Here is a 20,080-nt window from a genome sequence, read left to right on the forward strand (position 1 = left end):
CGTCAGTTAAAAACTAAATAAATATCTAGGTAGTTTTAAATCTTCCAGGAACGCATCTTTAATTTCTTGAGGAAAACAGTCCTGCTGTTATGAAAACCTTCTGTTGACACCCGGAGTCACATTAGTTTATTTTGAAAGCTAAAGCACACCGTCTTTCTATAAAGTAGGTTTTTAAAGGACCTTTTAGTCTGGTATCGTAGTAATACTGGTGTCGGGACAACACGACACTAACACATGAAAGGACATATAGAGGTCAACGTAACCATTCCATTGGACGTATAGAGGTCAATATAGAGGTCAATGTAACCATTCCATTGGACGTATAGAGGTCAATATAGAGGTCAATGTAACCATTCCATTGGACGTATAGAGGTCAATATAGAGGTCAATGTAACCATTCCATTGGACGTATAGAGGTCAATATAGAGGTCAATGTAACCATTCCATTGGACGTATAGAGGTCAATATAGAGGTCAATGTAACCATTCCATTGGACATATAGGGGTCAATATAGAGGTCAATGTAACCATTCCATTGGACATATAGAGGTCAATATAGAGGTCAATGTAACCATTCCATTGGACGTATAGAGGTCAATATAGAGGTCAATGTAACCATTCCATTGGACATATAGAGGTCAATATAGAGGTCAACGTAACCATTCCATTGGACATATAGAGGTCAATATAGAGGTCAATGTAACCATTCCATTGGACGTATAGAGGTCAATATAGAGGTCAATATAACCATTCCATTGGACATATAGAGGTCAATATAACCATTCCATTGGACATATAGAGGTCAATATAGAGGTCAATGTAACCATTCCATTGGACATATAGAGGTCAATATAGAGGTCAATATAGAGGTCAACGTAACCATTCCATTGGACATATAGAGGTCAATATAGAGGTCAATGTAACCATTCCATTGGACATATAGAGGTCAATATAGAGGTCAACGTAACCATTCCATTGGACATATAGAGGTCAATATAGAGGTCAACGTAACCATTCCATTGGACATATAGAGGTCAATGTAACCATTCCATTGGACATATAGAGGTCAATATAGAGGTCAATGTAACCATTCCATTGGACATATAGAGGTCAATATAGAGGTCAATATAGAGGTCAATGTAACCATTCCATTGGACATATAGAGGTCAATATAGAGGTCAATATAGAGGTCAATGTAACCATTCCATTGGACGTATAGAGGTCAATATAGAGGTCAATATAACCATTCCATTGGACATATAGAGGTCAATGTAACCATTCCATTGGACATATAGAGGTCAATATAGAGGTCAATATAACCATTCCATTGGACATATAGAGGTCAATGTAACCATTCCATTGGACATATAGAGGTCAATATAGAGGTCAATGTAACCATTCCATTGGACATATAGAGGTCAATATAGAGGTCAACGTAACCATTCCATTGGACATATAGAGGTCAATATAGAGGTCAATATAACCATTCCATTGGACATATAGAGGTCAATGTAACCATTCCATTGGACATATAGAGGTCAATATAGAGGTCAATATAACCATTCCATTGGACATATAGAGGTCAATGTAACCATTCCATTGGACATATAGAGGTCAATATAGAGGTCAATGTAACCATTCCATTGGACATATAGAGGTCAATATAGAGGTCAACGTAACCATTCCATTGGACATATAGAGGTCAATATAGAGGTCAACGTAACCATTCCATTGGACGTATAGAGGTCAATATAGAGGTCAATATAACCATTCCATTGGACATATAGAGGTCAATGTAACCATTCCATTGGACATATAGAGGTCAATATAGAGGTCAATGTAACCATTCCATTGGACATATAGAGGTCAATATAGAGGTCAATGTAACCATTCCATTGGACATATAGAGGTCAATATAGAGGTCAACGTAACCATTCCATTGGACGTATAGAGGTCAATATAGAGGTCAATATAACCATTCCATTGGACATATAGAGGTCAATGTAACCATTCCATTGGACATATAGAGGTCAATATAGAGGTCAATGTAACCATTCCATTGGACATATACAGTGGGGAGAACAAGTATTTGATACACTGACGATTTTGCAGGTTTTCCTACTTACAAAGCATGTAGAGGTCTGTAATTTTTATCATAGGTACACTTCAACTGTGAGAGAAGGAATCTAAAACAAAAATCCAGAAAATCACATTGTATGATTTTTAAGTAATTCATTTGCATTTTATTGCATGACATAAGTATTTGATACATCAGAAAAGCAGAACTTAATATTTGGTACAGAAACCTTAGTTTGCAATTACAGAGATCATACGTCTCCTGTAGTTCTTGACCAGGTTTGCACACACTGCAGCAGGGATTTTGGCCCACTCCTCCATACAGACCTTCTCCAGATCCTTCAGGTTTCGGGGCTGTCGCTGGGCAATACGGACTTTCGGCTCCCTCCAAAGATTTTCTATTGGGTTCAGGTCTGGAGACTGGCAAGGCCACTCCAGGACCTTGAGATGCTTCTTACGGAGCCACTCCTTAGTTGCCCTGGCTGTGTGTTTCGGGTCGTTGTCATGCTGGAAGACCCAGCCACGACCCATCTTCAATGCTCTTACTGAGGGAAGGAGGTAGTTGGCCAAGATCTCGCGATACATGGCCCCATCCATCCTCCCCTCAATACGGTGCAGTCGTCCTGTCCCCTTTGCAGAAAAGCATCCCCAAAGAATGATGTTTCCACCTCCATGCTTCACGGTTGGGATGGTGTTCATGGGGTTGTACTCATCCTTCTTCTTCCTCCAAACACGGCGAGTGGAGTTTAGACCAAAAAGCTCTATTTTTGTCTCATCAGACCACATGACCTTCTCCCATTCCTCCTCTGGATCATCCAGATGGTCATTGGCAAACTTCAGACGGGCCTGGACATGCGCTGGCTTGAGCAGGGGGACCTTGCGTGCGCTGCAGGATTTTAATCCATGACGGCGTAGTGTGTTACTAATGGTTTTCTTTGAGACTGTGGTCCCAGCTCTCTTCAGGTCATTGACCAGGTCCTGCCGTGTAGTTCTGGGCTGATCCCTCACATTCCTCATGATCATTGATGCCCCACGAGGTGAGATCTTGCATGGAGCCCCAGACCGAGGGTGATTGACCGTCATCTTGAACTTCTTCCATTTTCTAATAATTGTGCCAACAGTTGTTGCCTTCTCACCAAGCTGCTTGCCTATTGTCGTGTAGCCCATCCCAGCCTTGTACAGGTCTACAATTTATCCCTGATGTCCTTACACAGCTCTCTGGTCTTGGCCATTGTGGAGAGGTTGGAGTCTGTTTGATTGAGTGTGTGGACAGGTGTCTTTTATACAGGTAACGAGTTCAAACAGGTGCAGTTAATACAGGTAATGAGTGGAGAACAGGAGGGCTTCTTAAAGAAAAACTAACAGGTCTGTGAGAGCCGGAATTCTTACTGGTTGGTAGGTGATCAAATACTTATGTCATGCAATAAAATGCAAATGAATTACTTAAAAATCATACAATGTGATTTTCTGGATTTTTGTTTTAGATTCCGTCTCTCACAGTTGAAGTGTACCTATGATAAAAATGACAGACCTCCACATGCTTTGTAAGTAGGAAAACCTGCAAAATCGGCAGTGTATCAAATACTTGTTCTCCCCACTGTAGATGTCAATATAGAGGTCAATGTAACCATTCCATTGGACATATAGAGGTCAATATAGAGGTCAATGTAACCATTCCATTGGACGTATAGAGGTCAATATAGAGGTCAATGTAACCATTCCATTGGACATATAGAGGTCAATATAGAGGTCAATGTAACCATTCCATTGGACATATAGAGGTCAATATAGAGGTCAATGTAACCATTCCATTGGACGTATAGAGGTCAATATAGAGGTCAATGTAACCATTCCATTGGACATATAGAGGTCAATATAACCATTCCATTGGACGTATAGAGGTCAATATAGAGGTCAATGTAACCATTCCATTGGACATATAGAGGTCAATATAGAGGTCAATGTAACCATTCCATTGGACATATAGGGGTCAATATAGAGGTCAATATAACCATTCCATTGGACATATAGAGGTCAATATAACCATTCCATTGGACATATAGAGGTCAATGTAACCATTCCATTGGCTGTTGAGTCACATACCCGGTGGTGATTGGCTGTTTCTTTGTTGTCTAGGTGATTTCGGAACACTCGTCGTCGGACGCTGAGCCAAACCCCAACAAGATGCCCCCCTTCTTCCCCCCCGGCCCCCTCCCCCCTAACATCCCTCCTCCTCCATTCCTCCCCCCTCCTCCCAACGTCAGCCAGGCTCCACCTCTCATCCCCCCACCAAGTAAGTCTACACCTCTCTCACTTTGTCATTCTTTCTCTCCCCCCATCTCTCTGTTTCTCTCTCTGTCTCTCCGTCTCTCTCCATCTCTCTCCGTCTCTCTCTCCCCCCCATCTCTCTCTCTCTGTTTCTCTCTCTGTCTCTCTCTCTGTCTCTCTCTCTCTCCTGCTTTCTGTCTCTTTCCCTCTAACTTTCTCTCCCACATTCTCTCTCAGGCTCTAACTTTCTCTCCCTTTTATATATTTGTATATTCACCCTGTTTAACTTTCCCACAGAGAGGAATTTTACTAACAGTTGTTTTTATTTGGTAGGAATACCTATGAATGTCCCTCCTCCTGGTAAGAACAATACTCCCAACTACACTCACTATTACTACACAAAATACACAATGACATTCATGATGTGGGAAAGACTGAAGAGTTCCACATATTAGAATACTATACGGGTTTTATCTGTCTTAATGTACCCAGTTAGAATGTGTCAATGTGGTGATGTCATAATGTGGTATAGACTCAACAGTTAGAATGTGTCAGTGTGGTGATGTCATAGTCATAATGTGGTATAGACTCAACAGTTAGAATGTGTCCGTGTGGTGATGTCATAATGTGGTATAGACTCAACAGTTAGAATGTGTCCGTGTGGTGATGTCATAGTCATAATGTGGTATAGACTCAACAGTTAGAATGTGTCCGTGTGGTGATGTCATAATGTGGTATAGACTCAACAGTTAGAATGTGTCAGTGTGGTGATGTCATAGTCATAATGTGGTATAGACTCAACAGTTAGAATGTGTCCGTGTGGTGATGTCATAATGTGGTATAGACTCAACAGTTAGAATGTGTCAGTGTGGTGATGTCATAATGTGGTATAGACTCAACAGTTAGAATGTGTCAGTGTGGTGATGTCATAGTCATAATGTGGTATAGACTCAACAGTTACAATATGTCAGTGTGGTGATGTCATAGTCATAATGTGGTATAGACTCAACAGTTAGAATGTGTCCGTGTGGTGATGTCATAGTCATAATGTGGTATAGACTCAACAGTTACAATATGTCAGTGTGGTGATGTCATAGTCATAATGTGGTATAGACTCAACAGTTAGAATGTGTCCGTGTGGTGATGTCATAGTCATAATGTGGTATAGACTCAACAGTTACAATATGTCAGTGTGGTGATGTCATAGTCATAATGTGGTATAGACTCAACAGTTAGAATGTGTCAGTGTGGTGATGTCATAATGTGGTATAGACTCAACAGTTAGAATGGTCCCGTGTGGCTCAGTTGGTAGAGCATGGCGCTTGCAACGCCAGGGTTGTGGGTTCATTCCCCACGGGGGGACCAGGATGAATATGTATGAACTTTCCAATTTGTAAGTCGCTCTGGATAAGAGCGTCTGCTAAATGACTTAAATGTAAATGTAAATGATGTCATAATGTGGTATAGACTCAACAGTTAGAATGTGTCAGTGTTGTTCCACTGGACATCATAAGGTGAATGCACCAACTTGTAAGTCGCTCTGGATAAGAGCGTCTGCTAAATGACTTAAATGTAATGTAAATGTGATGTCATAGTCATAATGTGGTATAGACTCAACAGTTACAATATGTCAGTGTGGTGATGTCATAGTCATAATGTGGTATAGACTCAACAGTTAGAATGTGTCTGTGTGGTGATGTCATAGTCAATGCGATTTAGACTCAACAGTTAGAATGTGTGTGTCTTAATAGTAACACTGTGTGTGTGCAGGTTTCCCTCCTCCCAGCGGCCCCCCTCCCTCTCTCATCCCCACCTTGGACGGGTAAGACACCTCCACCTTGTAGACATGGATAGATTGAGCCCTAGTCTCTCTCCTCCTATGTACTTGTAGAGATCTAAGGCAGCGTTTACACAGGCAGCCTAATTCTGATCTGTTAACCCAATTATTTACAAAAGAGCTGATCTGTTTAAATAGCGTTAGCATATTTGACTGGAAGTCTATGGGTACTGCTAGCATGCTAGTAGATACCCATCGACTTCCATTCAACACGCTAACGCTATTTAAACATTGGCTCATGAAAACTACCTCTAACTTCCTTCATACTGGACACAGAGACATAAACATGGTGTCCACCTGACGCTGGGGAAGTAGATAAAGAGCTTCAATGCCAAAATCCTGAAATATCCATTTAATGTGATTGATTGGATCAATATGTAAATAGCATCTAAAGTATTGGATAAAATGATATATTGATATATTGAACGTTTTATTTAATTTTTTATAGCAGTGGGCATCCAGGTGGATATGATGTCCGTCCCGTTCCACCATACCCCTTCCCCACAGGTAGGGGGCGACAACACACACTATCACTTTCAATCAATATTATATTATAGAAGTCGGTCCAAAATGGATCCCTATTCCCTATGTAGTACGCTACCGTTGACTAAGGTGCCATTTCCGATGTAGCCTCACTCTCAATCACTTTCAATTAATAATAAGTTATTATTATATTACATGGTATTAAATCAATCCATGGGCCTCATTTAGCAACATATATATAGGATGAGTCCCAATGGGCCCCAATCTGGCCTATATAATGCACTTTTTTTAAGCAGGGCCAATAGGGCTGTGGTCAAAAGTAGTGCCCTATATAGGGAATAGGGTTCCAGTTGGGAAGCATCCATTTATGAACTTGATCCAAAGTTTGATTGATATTAGGGCCGGTACGATACCAGTATCGTGATACTCTTTAGTATCGTGTCAAGGAAACAAAACACGAAGCAGATTGGCTCAATATGTAATACCTTCTTTAGGAAACAGCCCTGATGTTGGAAACAAACATCATTATGTTGGAAAACAGCCCTGATGTTGGAAACAAACATCATTATGATGGAAAACAGCCCTGATGTTGGAAACAAACATTATGTTGGAAAACAGCCCTGATGTTGGAAACAAACATCATTATGATGGAAACAGCCCTGATGTTGGAAACAATCATCATTATGTTGGAAAACAGCCCTGATGTTGGAAACAAACATCATTATGATGGAAAACAGCCCTGATGTTGGAAACAAACATCATTATGATGGAAAACAGCCCTGATGTTGGAAACAAACATCATTATGATGGAAAACAGCCCTGATGTTGGAAACAAACATCATTATGATGGAAAACAGCCCTGATGTTGGAAACAAACATCATTATGATGGAAACAGCCCTGATGTTGGAATCAAACAGCCCTGATGTTGGAAACAAACATCATTATGTTGGAAACAAACATCATTATGATGGAAAACAGCCCTGATGTTGGAAACAAACATCATTATGATGGAAAACAGCCCTGATGTTGGAAACAAACAGCATTATGATGGAAAACAGCCCTGATGTTGGAAACAAACATCATTATGATGTCATCCAGAGTCACATGTATTTATTTTCCAAGTTGTAGCACACCATATTTTACACCCAACAGGTGTTTAAAGCACCAAACAGTTTAGTCTGTTACGATACTGCTATCGTCTCGGCCGTAATTGATATGGGATGTATTTTAAGTCCACGTGTACGGTTCTTTAGGTGGGCACACACTGATATGTACAAACACAATATTGTAATAATCCATCATGTTTATTGTCCCTCAGGTGGTTTCCCTCCTCCTATGACAGGTATGTCCTCATCACTACAGTATATCACTACAGTATATCACTACACTATATCACTACAGTACATCACTACAGTACATCACTACAGTACATCACTACAGTACATCACTACAGTACATCACTACAGTATATCACTACAGTATGTCCTCATCACTACAGTATATCACTACAGTATATCACTACAGTACATCACTACAGTACATCACTACAGTAGATCACTACAGTATCTCACTACAGTATATCACTACAGTATATCACTACAGTATATCACTACAGTATGTCCTCATCACTACAGTATATCACTACAGTATATCACTACAGTATGTCCTCATCACTACAGTATATCACTACAGTATATCACTACAGTATATCACTACAGTATGTCCTCATCACTACAGTATATCACTACAGTATATCACTACAGTATATCACTACAGTACATCACTACAGTACATCACTACAGTACATCACTACAGTACATCACTACAGTACATCACTACAGTATATCACTACAGTATATCACTACAGTACATCACTACAGTACATCACTACAGTATATCACTACAGTATGTCCTCATCACTACAGTATATCACTACAGTATATCACTACAGTATGTCCTCATCACTACAGTATATCACTACAGTATATCACTACAGTACATCACTACAGTACATCACTACAGTATATCACTACAGTACATCACTACAGTATATCACTACAGTATATCACTACAGTACATCACTACAGTACATCACTACAGTACATCACTACAGTATATCACTACAGTATATCACTACAGTATATCACTACAGTACATCACTACAGTACATCACTACAGTACATCACTACAGTACATCACTACAGTATATCACTACAGTATATCACTACAGTATATCACTACAGTACATCACTACAGTACATCACTACAGTACATCACTACAGTATATATCACTACAGTACATCACTACAGTACATCACTACAGTACATCACTACAGTACATCACTACAGTACATCACTACAGTACATCACTACAGTATATCACTACAGTATATCACTACAGCATATCACTACAGCACATCACTACAGCACATCACTACAGCACATCACTACAGCACATCACTACAGCACATCACTACAGTACATCACTACAGTATATCCTCATCACTACAGTATATCACTACAGTATATCACTACAGTATATCCTCATCACTACAGTACATCACTACAGTATATCACTACAGTACATCACTACAGTACATCACTACAGTACATCACTACAGTACATCACTACAGTACATCCTCCTCATCACTACAGCACATCACTACAGTATATCACTACAGTATATCACTACAGTATGTCCTCATCACTACAGTATATCACTACAGTACATCACTACAGTACATCACTACAGTACATCACTACAGTATATCACTACAGTATATCACTACAGTACATCACTACAGTACATCACTACAGTACATCACTACAGTACATCACTACAGTACATCACTACAGTATATCACTACAGTATATCACTACAGTACATCACTACAGTACATCACTACAGTACATCACTACAGTATATCCTCATCACTACAGTATATCACTACAGTATATCACTACAGTATATCACTACAGTATATCACTACAGTATATCACTACAGTATATCACTACAGTATATCCTCATTACTACAGTACATCACTACAGTATATCACTACAGTATATCACTACAGTATATCCTCATCACTACAGTATATCACTACAGTATATCACTACAGTATATCACTACAGTATATCCTCATTACTACAGTACATCACTACAGTATATCACTACAGTATATCACTACAGTATATCACTACAGTACATCACTACAGTACATCACTACAGTACATCCTCCTCATCACTACAGTATATCACTACAGTATGTCCTCATCACTACAGTATATCACTACAGTATATCACTACAGTATATCACTACAGTACATCACTACAGTACATCACTACAGTACATCCTCCTCATCACTACAGTATATCACTACAGTATATCACTACAGTATATCACTACAGTACATCACTACAGTACATCACTACAGTATATCACTACAGTATATCACTACAGTATGTCCTCCTCACTACAGTACATCACTACAGTATATCACTACAGTATATCACTACAGTATGTCCTCATCACTACAGTATATCACTACAGTACATCACTACAGTATATCACTACAGTATGTCCTCATCACTACAGTATATCACTACAGTACATCACTACAGTATGTCCTCATCACTACAGTATATCACTACAGTATACCACTACAGTATGTCCTCATCACTACAGTACATCACTACAGTATATCACTACAGTATATCACTACAGTATGTCCTCCTCACTACAGTATATCACTACAGTATGTCCTCCTCACTACAGTATGTCCTCCTCACTACAGTATATCACTACAGTATATCACTACAGTATGTCCTCATCACTACAGCATATCACTACAGTACATCACTACAGTATATCACTACAGTATATCACTACAGTATATCACTACAGTATGTCCTCATCACTACAGCATATCACTACAGTACATCACTACAGTATATCACTACAGTACATCACTACAGTATGTCCTCATCACTACAGTACATCACTACAGTATATCACTACAGTATGTCCTCATCACTACAGCATATCACTACAGTACATCACTACAGTACATCACTACAGTATATCACTACAGTATATCACTACAGTATGTCCTCATCACTACAGTACATCACTACAGTACATCACTACAGTATATCCTCCTCACTACAGTATATCACTACAGTATATCCTCTTCCTCACTACAGTATATCCTCCTCCTCCTCACTACAGTATATCACTACAGTATATCCTCTTCCTCACTACAGTATATCCTCCTCCTCCTCACTACAGTATATCACTACAGTATATCACTAGAGTATATCCTCATCTTCATCACTACAGTATATCACTACAGTATATCCTCCTCCTCCTCACTACAGTATATCACTACAGTATATCCTCTTCCTCACTACAGTATATCCTCCTCCTCCTCACTACAGTATATCACTACAGTATATCACTACAGTATATCCTCATCTTCATAACTACAGTATATCACTACAGTATATCCTCCTCCTCCTCACTACAGTATATCACTACAGTAAATCCTCTTCCTCACTACAGTATATCCTCCTCCTCCTCACTACAGTATATCACTACAGTATATCCTCCTCTTCCTCACTACAGTATATCACTACAGTATATCCTCCTCCTCCTCACTACAGTATATCACTACAGTATATCCTCTTCCTCACTACAGTATATCCTCCTCCTCCTCACTACAGTATATCCTCCTCCTCCTCCTCACTACAGTATATCCTCCTCCTCACTACAGTATATCCTCCTCTCCTCACTACAGTATATCCTCCTCCTCACTACAGTATATCCTCCTCTTCCTCACTACAGTATATCCTCCTCACTACTATAACGTCTCTGTCTCCAGGTGGCTACCCTCCTCCTATGCCAGGTGTGGTGTCTCCATGGCCTCCTATGATGGACCAGTCTAAACAGTGGGACTACTACCCTCCAGGTAAACCAGTCTAAACAGTGGGACTACTACCCTCCAGGTAAACCAGTCTAAACAGTGGGACTACTACCCTCCAGGTAAACCGGTCTAAACAGTGGGACTACTACCCTCCAGGTAAACCAGTCTAAACAGTAGGACTACTACCCTCCAGGTAAACCAGTCTAAACAGTGGGACTGCTACCCTCCAGGTAAACCAGTCTAAACAGTAGGACTACTACCCTCCAGGTAAACCAGTCTAAACAGTGGGACTACTACCCTCCAGGTAAACCAGTCTAAACAGTAGGACTACTACCCTCCAGGTAAACCAGTCTAAACAGTGGGACTACTACCCTCCAGGTAAACCATTCTAAACAGTGGGACTACTACCCTCCAGGTAAACCATTCTAAACACTAGTACTACTACCCTCCAGGTAAACCAGTCTAAACAGTGGGACTACTACCCTCCAGGTAAACCAGTCTAAACAGTGGGACTGCTACCCTCCAGGTAAACCAGTTTAAACAGAGGGACTTCTACCCTCCAGGTAAACCAGTCTAAACAGTGGGACTACTACCCTCCAGGTAAACCAGTCTAAACAGTGGGACTGCTACCCTCCAGGTAAACCAGTCTAAACAGTGGGACTGCTACCCTCCAGGTAAACCAGTCTAAACAGTGGGACTACTACCCTCCAGGTAAACCAGTCTAAACTGTAGTACTACTACCCTCCAGGTAAACCAGTCTAAACAGTGGGACTACTACCCTCCAGGTAAACCAGTCTAAACAGTGGGACTACTACCCTCCAGGTAAACCAGTCTAAACAGTGGGACTACTACCCTCCAGGTAAACCAGTCTAAACAGTGGGACTGCTACCCTCCAGGTAAACCAGTCTAAACAGTGGGACTGCTACCCTCCAGGTAAACCAGTCTAAACAGTGGGACTGCTACCCTCCAGGTAAACCAGTCTAAACAGTGGGACTACTACCCTCCAGGTAAACCAGTCTAAACAGTGGGACTACTACCCTCCAGGTAAACCAGTCTAAACTGTAGTACTACTACCCTCCAGGTAAACCAGTCTAAACAGTGGGACTACTACCCTCCAGGTAAACCAGTCTAAACAGTGGGACTACTACCCTCCAGGGAAATCAGTCTAAACAGTGGGACTACTACCCTCCAGGGAAATCAGTCTAAACAGTGGGACTACTACCCTCCAGGTAAACCAGTCTAAACAGTGGGACTACTACCCTCCAGGTAAACCAGTCTAAACAGTGGGACTGCTACCCTCCAGGTAAACCAGTCTAAACAGTGGGACTGCTACCCTCCAGGTAAACCAGTCTAAACAGTGGGACTGCTACCCTCCAGGTAAACCAGTCTAAACAGTGGGACTACTACCCTCCAGGTAAACCAGTCTAAACAGTGGGACTACTACCCTCCAGGTAAACCAGTCTAAACAGTGGGACTACTACCCTCCAGGTAAACCAGTCTAAACAGTGGGACTACTACCCTCCAGGTAAATCAGTCTAAACAGTGGGACTACTACCCTCCAGGTAAACCAGTCTAAACAGTGGGACTGCTACCCTCCAGGTAAACCAGTCTAAACAGTAGGACTACTACCCTCCAGGTAAACCAGTCTAAACAGTGGGATTACTACCCTCCAGGTAAACCAGACTAAACAGTGGGACTACTACCCTCCAGGTAAACCAGTCTAAACAGTAGGACTACTACCCTCCAGGTAAACCAGTCTAAACAGTGGGACTGCTACCCTCCAGGTAAACCAGTGTAAACAGTGGGACTGCTACCCTCCAGGTAAACCAGTCTAAACAGTGGGACTGCTACCCTCCAGGTAAACCAGTCTAAACAGTAGAACTACTACCCTCCAGGTAAACCAGTCTAAACAGTGGGACTACTACCCTCCAGGTAAACCAGTCTAAACAGTGGGACTGCTACCCTCCAGGTAAACCAGTGTAAACAGTGGGACTGCTACCCTCCAGGTAAACCAGTCTAAACAGTGGGACTGCTACCCTCCAGGTAAACCAGTGTAAACAGTAGGACTACTACCCTCCAGGTAAACCAGTCTAAACAGTGGGACTGCTACCCTCCAGGTAAACCAGTGTAAACAGTGGGACTACTACCCTCCAGGTAAACCAGTGTAAACAGTGGGACTACTACCCTCCAGGTAAACCAGTCTAAACAGTAGGACTACTACCCTCCAGGTAAACCAGTCTAAACAGTGGGACTGCTACCCTCCAGGTAAACCAGTGTAAACAGTGGGACTGCTACCCTCCAGGTAAACCAGTCTAAACAGTGGGACTGCTACCCTCCAGGTAAACCAGTCTAAACAGTAGGACTGCTACCCTCCAGGTAAACCAGTCTAAACAGTGGGACTACTACCCTCCAGGTAAACCAGTCTAAACAGTAGGACTACTACCCTCCAGGTAAACCAGTCTAAACAGTGGGACTGCTACCCTCCAGGTAAACCAGTGTAAACAGTGGGACTGCTACCCTCCAGGTAAACCAGTCTAAACAGTGGGACTGCTACCCTCCAGGTAAACCAGTCTAAACAGTGGGACTACTACCCTCCAGGTAAACCAGTGTAAACAGTGGGACTGCTACCCTCCAGGTAAACCAGTCTAAACAGTGGGACTGCTACCCTCCAGGTAAACCAGTCTAAACAGTGGGACTGCTACCCTCCAGGTAAACCTAAACAGGAGGGTGGTATAGACCATGTATTTATTTAATGTGATCCGCAGTAGATCTGTGTAATAGCAGAATTTAAAGGTCATATCTGATTGAGCTGACCTATGCAGTGGTTACCGTGACTACAGTCTCCGTGAACACAGGAACATTGCCTTTAAAAGGGTCACTCTGTTAGTCAGCGCCTCTACAAACTGTTTTTGGGTGTCAGCTAATGTTTTTTACTAGTGATCAATAACCAACCAGTCAATCAATAACCAATCAATCAGTCTGACCTGATGTTTTTTACTGTACTACTACCCACCAGGACCGGGACCGGGACCTGGACCAGGACCCAGACGGGAGGACAAGAGGGAGAAGGAGAGAGAGAGACCCAGGGAGAGACCACATGAGAGGGAGAGAGAGAGAGAGCACAGCCCCTCCACAATGGCTTACAACAGGTTAGTCGAGGACGACACGGCGTCAGCGGGTTAGTCGAGGACGACGCGGCGACAGCGGGTTAGCCGAGGACGACGCGGCGACAGCGGGTTAGCCGAGGACGACGCGGCGACAGCGGGTTAGCCGAGGACGACGCGGCGACAGCGGGTTAGCCGAGGACGACGCGGCGACAGCGGGTTAGCCGAGGACGACGCGGCGACAGCGGGTTAGCCGAGGACGACGCGGCGACAGTGTTCTCCTAACAGTATATCTTCCCCCACTTTCCCTGTCCCCGTACCGGGCTCGGACCAGTGGTCCTCTGCTCGCTAACACAAGTGACCGCATTCCTTGGCAACGCACAAACCAGTTGAGCTATAGAAACATATTGAATACGATAGCTAGCTGTGGAGTGCGCTTACGGCACATTCTTAACGGCAGCTAGCCTAGTGGTTAGAGCGTTGGGCCAGTAACCCAAAGGTTGCTAGTTCAAATCCCTGAGCTGACAAGGTAAAAATCTGTCGTTCTGCCCCTGAACAAGGCAGTTAACCCACTGTTCCTAGGCCGTCATTGTAAATAAGAATTTGTTCTTAACTGACTTGCCTAGTTAAATAAAGGTTAAATAAAAATTAACTCTGTTACTAGGGCCCTATAAAATCTGGAGACCCCGGACGGGATCGCAGAATCCAGACAAAAACTAAATGTATTCAACATTTGATTAATTTGCTCCAAGTTTATCATAAGACGTTAGCAGAGCGCCATCAGTGATTCCTATTCCCACCAACTTTCTGAAGAGGCAACGAGGAATGCGGGGTTTGCACTCAGCTACCCCTTCATGTAGCCGTTAGCCACGATGCTAATGAAAAATCTTCTGGTAGGTGCAACGTTTTCCGTAAAAAAAAATATTAAAAAAAACCTCTCAATTAAATGTTAACTACAAAGTAGCCTATGCTTTAACCAGGCTGAATGACATCATGATTATTTTCATTGTCGTGATTGGTTTAGCAAACTCGACCGCCACATGTGCGCTACAAAAAACGCAGCTAACAGCCTCTTGCTAGGTGGGTAATGGAATTAAAGGGTAACTACAACCCTGCATAAAAAATCCACAAACATGACCAGACCTCAAAGCTGCTTTTAAGCTTTGTGTTGTGGACTTAGAGAACAATCCAATTTAGTTGTTTTTCTATTGTGTGAAACTGAGGAAAACCAAAACAGAATTTTATAGGGCCTTACGTTACACGTTAACACAAAAACAACACACATTCAGACGCATGCATGGTCACACATACACACCTCTTCTAGTTTCACATGTTCTCTACCGTGAGAGAGCAAGATCTGTTTAAACAACGACCAACAGATTGGCTCATCTCACTGTCCAATCAGAAAATATCTGTTTAACTTCTTATGGGCAATGCTGGACGGTAGCGTCCCACCTGGCCAACATCCTGTGAAATTGCAGAGTGTGAAATTCAAATGACAGAAATATAAATATTTAACATTCATGTAAATACAAGTATTATACATCAAAATAAAGCTTAACTTCTTGTTAATCCAGCCGCGGTGTCAGATTTCAAAAAGGCTTTACGTCGAAAGCACACCATGCGATTATCTGAGGACAGCGCCCCGCATACAAAAGCATGAAAACAGTTTTCAACCAGGCAGGTGCGACACGAAAGTCAGAAATAGCGATATAATAAATGCCTTACCTTTGATGATCTTCTTCTGTTGGCACTCCAAAAGGTCCCAGCTACATCACAAATGGTCCTTTTGTTCGATAAAGTCCTTCTTTATATCCATAAAAACTCTGTTTAGCTGGCGCGCTTCAGTCAATAATCCACTCGGTTTCCCTCCTTCAAAATGAAGCCCAAACGTTACCAATAAACTTATCCAAACAAGTCAAACAACGTTTATAATCAAACCTCAGGTACCGTAATACGCAAATAAACAATACAATTTAAGACGGAGATGTTCATTACCGGAGATAAATACGAAAGAACGCACTTTCATCCACGCGCATGGAAACACTACAGCCAAAATGGGAGCCTCTTAGAAAAACGACAACTTCTTGCTCATTTTTCCAAAAACCAGCCTGAAACTCTTTCTAAAGACTGTTGACATCTAGTGGAAGCCCTAGGAACTGCAATCTGGGAGGACTTCGCCTCATAATAAACATGAAACCCATTGGAAACAGTGGTAGGCTGAATCTTTTTATTTTTGGATGGTTTGTCCTCGGGGTTTCGCCTGCCATATCAGTTCTGTTATACTCACAGACATTATTCTAACATTTTTAGAAACTTGAGTGTTTTCTATCCAAATCTTATCAATTATATGCATATCCTAGCTTCTGGGCCTGAGTAACAGGCAGTTTACTTTGGGCACGCTTTTCATCCGGACGTGAAAATACTGCCCCCTACCCAAGAGAGGTTAAACCACGACCGACAGATTGACACACCTCATCTCACTGTCCAATCAGAAAAGATCTGTTTAACAACGACCAGATTGAACAGTGAGTTGTTTCAATCAGAAAAGATGATTAGTCATGTCACTGTCCAGCGTCCAATGAGATATTCTGTCTGTCTGGTCTCCATAGTGACGAGGAGCGGTACCGCGGTTACCGGGAGTACCAGGCGGAGCGTGGCTACAGCGGCGGTGACCGTGGAGGAGGTGACCGTGGAGGGGGGGAGCGTGGAGGCGTAGACCGCGGAGGTGACCGTGGAGGTGGGGAGCGTGGCGGTGACCGTGGCAGTGGTGGTGAGCGTGGTGGTGGAGGCGGGGAGCGTCACAGAGAGAGGTCGAGCCGTGAGAAGGAGGAGAGACACAGAGAGAGAAGACACAGAGAGAAGGAGGAGGGGAGACACAAGTCATCACGCAGGTACGACACACACACTCACTCACTCACTCACTCACACACACACACACACACACACACACTATTTCACCTCTTTGTTGAATCAGAACTGTCTTCCTTTTCTCCCCCTCTCTCTCTCTCTCTCCCTCCCTCTCCCTCACTCTCTCCCCCTCTCTCTCACTCTGAGCAGTAGCAGCAGGAGGAGACATGATAGTGAAGAAGGAGACGGTCACAGGAGACACAAACACAAGAAGAGCAAGAGAAGCAAGGAGGGCAAGGAACCTAGTGATGACATGGGAGGAGACCAGGAGAACCAGGACACCATGGAGTGATGAAGACAACACCCTCCTCTCCCTCTCCTCATCTGTCTCTCCCTCTGTTTCCCTCTATACGTCCCTCCATCTTTCTCTCTCTCCTCTCCCTCAGAGCACTGTTGTAGTTGATCATGCTCAGAGATCGTTGTTGTTTACCCGTTCCCTTCGTAGTCATGACGATCATAAACAACCCTCATCTTCTGTCATTTATTTTTCTTAACCAAACACCTCCGCTGAAAGATGTCAATTTGTTGAATTAAAAAACAAGCTTTTGATAACTTCTGTGTGTTGGGTGGTTTCTGTGTGATGGGGGGTTTCTGTGTGTTGGGTGGTTTCTGTGTGTGGGTGGTTGATGTGTGTGTGTGGCTGGTTGGTGTGTGTGTGTGTGGCTGGTTGGTGTGTGTGTGTGGCTGGTTGGTGTGTGCGTGTGTGTGTGTGTGTGTGTGGCTGGTTGGTGTGTGTGTGTGTGTGTGGTGGTTGGTGTGTGTGTGTGTGTGTGTGTGTGTGGCTGGTTGGTGTGTGTGTGTGTGTGTGGCTGGTTGGTTGGTGTGTGTGGCTGGTTGGTGTGTGTGGCTAGGTGGTTTCTCTGAGGCTGGGTGGTGTCTGTGTGAGGCTGGGTGGTGTCTGTGTGAGGCTGGGTGGTGTCTGTGTGAGGCTGGGTGGTGTCTGTGTGAGGCTGTGGGGTGTCTGTGTGAGGCTGTGGGGTGTCTGTGTGAGGCTGAGTGGTTTCTCTGTGAGGCTGGGTGGTTTCTGTGTGGTGGTTTCTCTGTGAGGCTGGGTGGTGTCTGTGTGAGGCTGTGGGGTGTCTGTGTGAGGCTGAGTGGTTTCTCTGTGAGGCTGGGTGGTTTATGTGTGATGAGGCTGGGTGGTTTATGTGTGATGAGGCTGGGTGGTTTCTGTGTGTGGCTGGGTGGTTTCTGTGTGAGCCTGGGTGGTTTCTGTGTGAGCCTGGGTGGTTTCTGTGTGTGGCTGGGTGGTTTCTCTGTGAGGCTGGATGGTGTGTCTTCGCTCTTCCTTCCTCTATGACTGACGGAGGGGCAGCGGCTGACGGAGGGGTAATGAAGCAATAAGGCCCGATGAGGGTGTGGTATATGATAGCAGATTATAGGATGAGGGTGTGGTATATGATAGCAGATTATAGGATGAGGGTGTGGTATATGATAGCAGATTATAGGATGAGGGTGTGGTATATGATAGCAGATTATAGGATGAGGGTGTGGTATATGATAGCAGATTATAGGATGAGGGTGTGGTGTGGTATATGATAGCAGATTATAGGATGAGGGTGTGGTATATGATAGCAGATTATAGGATGAGGGTGTGGTATATGATAGCAGATTATAGGCTTTGCGGCTTTTAAAGTCAACGATCCCGCGCTCGCGGAGACTGAGTTCACGGTAAACGATGCATATGTCGGCTCAATCAGAAATGACCTTGACTTTTCTATGGTGGAATCTGTAACGCTTCAGCGATGACACATTAAATAGAGCCCTCAAACCTGGCCAAAGGCTTTGTCCTGTTAATGTTTAGCTACACATTAAATAGAGCCCTCAATCTAGGCCAAGGGCTTTGTCCTGTTAATGTTTATCTACACATTAAATAGAGCCCTCATACCTGGCCAAAGGCTTTGTCCTGTTAATGTTTAGCTACACATTAAATAGAGCCCTCAATCCTGGCCAAAGGCTTTGTCCTGTTAATGTTTAGCTACACATTAAATAGAGCCCTCAATCCTGGTCAAAGGCTTTGTCCTGTTAATGTTTAGCTACACATTAAATAGAGCCCTCAATCCTGGCAAAAGGCTTTGTCCTGTTAATGTTTAGCTACACATTAAATAGAGCCCTCAATCTAGGCCAAAGGCTTTGTCCTGTTAATGTTTAGCTACAGTAAGGGATACATAGACTACATTAGAAGCCATAAGGGATGCATATGGACTACATTAGAAGCCATAAGGGGTACATAGACTACATTAGAAGCCATAAGGGATGCATATGGACTACATTAGAAGCCATAAGGGGTACATAGACTACATTAGAAGCCATAAGGGATACATATAGACTACATTAGAAGCCATAAGGGATACATATGGACTACATTACAAGCCATAAGGGGTACATAGACTACATTAGAAGCCATAAGGGATACATATAGACTACATTAGAAGCCATAAGGGATACATATGGACTACATTACAAGCCATAAGGG

General features: G+C 42.9%; 1 protein-coding gene across 2 annotated transcripts in view; it reads left to right on the forward strand.

Annotated features, from left to right (window-relative positions):
• Window positions 1–18,156, forward strand: part of fip1l1b (FIP1 like 1b (S. cerevisiae)) — a 44,332-nt gene extending 26,176 nt beyond the window's left edge. For both annotated transcript variants that reach the window (XM_071408294.1, XM_071408295.1), the window contains exons 11-19: window positions 4,212–4,368; window positions 4,677–4,703; window positions 6,114–6,165; window positions 6,629–6,687; window positions 7,983–8,006; window positions 11,549–11,635; window positions 14,607–14,739; window positions 17,307–17,588; window positions 17,755–18,156. In XM_071408294.1, the coding sequence (XP_071264395.1) occupies window positions 4,212–4,368; window positions 4,677–4,703; window positions 6,114–6,165; window positions 6,629–6,687; window positions 7,983–8,006; window positions 11,549–11,635; window positions 14,607–14,739; window positions 17,307–17,588; window positions 17,755–17,896 (963 nt within the window). In that variant the 3' untranslated portion in view covers window positions 17,897–18,156. The remainder of the gene's footprint in view (window positions 1–4,211; window positions 4,369–4,676; window positions 4,704–6,113; window positions 6,166–6,628; window positions 6,688–7,982; window positions 8,007–11,548; window positions 11,636–14,606; window positions 14,740–17,306; window positions 17,589–17,754) is intronic.
• Window positions 18,157–20,080: the final 1,924 nt, after the last annotated feature.

Source organism: Salvelinus alpinus, chromosome 6 (assembly GCF_045679555.1).
Source record: "Salvelinus alpinus chromosome 6, SLU_Salpinus.1, whole genome shotgun sequence".
NCBI classification, from domain to species: domain Eukaryota; kingdom Metazoa; phylum Chordata; class Actinopteri; order Salmoniformes; family Salmonidae; genus Salvelinus; species Salvelinus alpinus.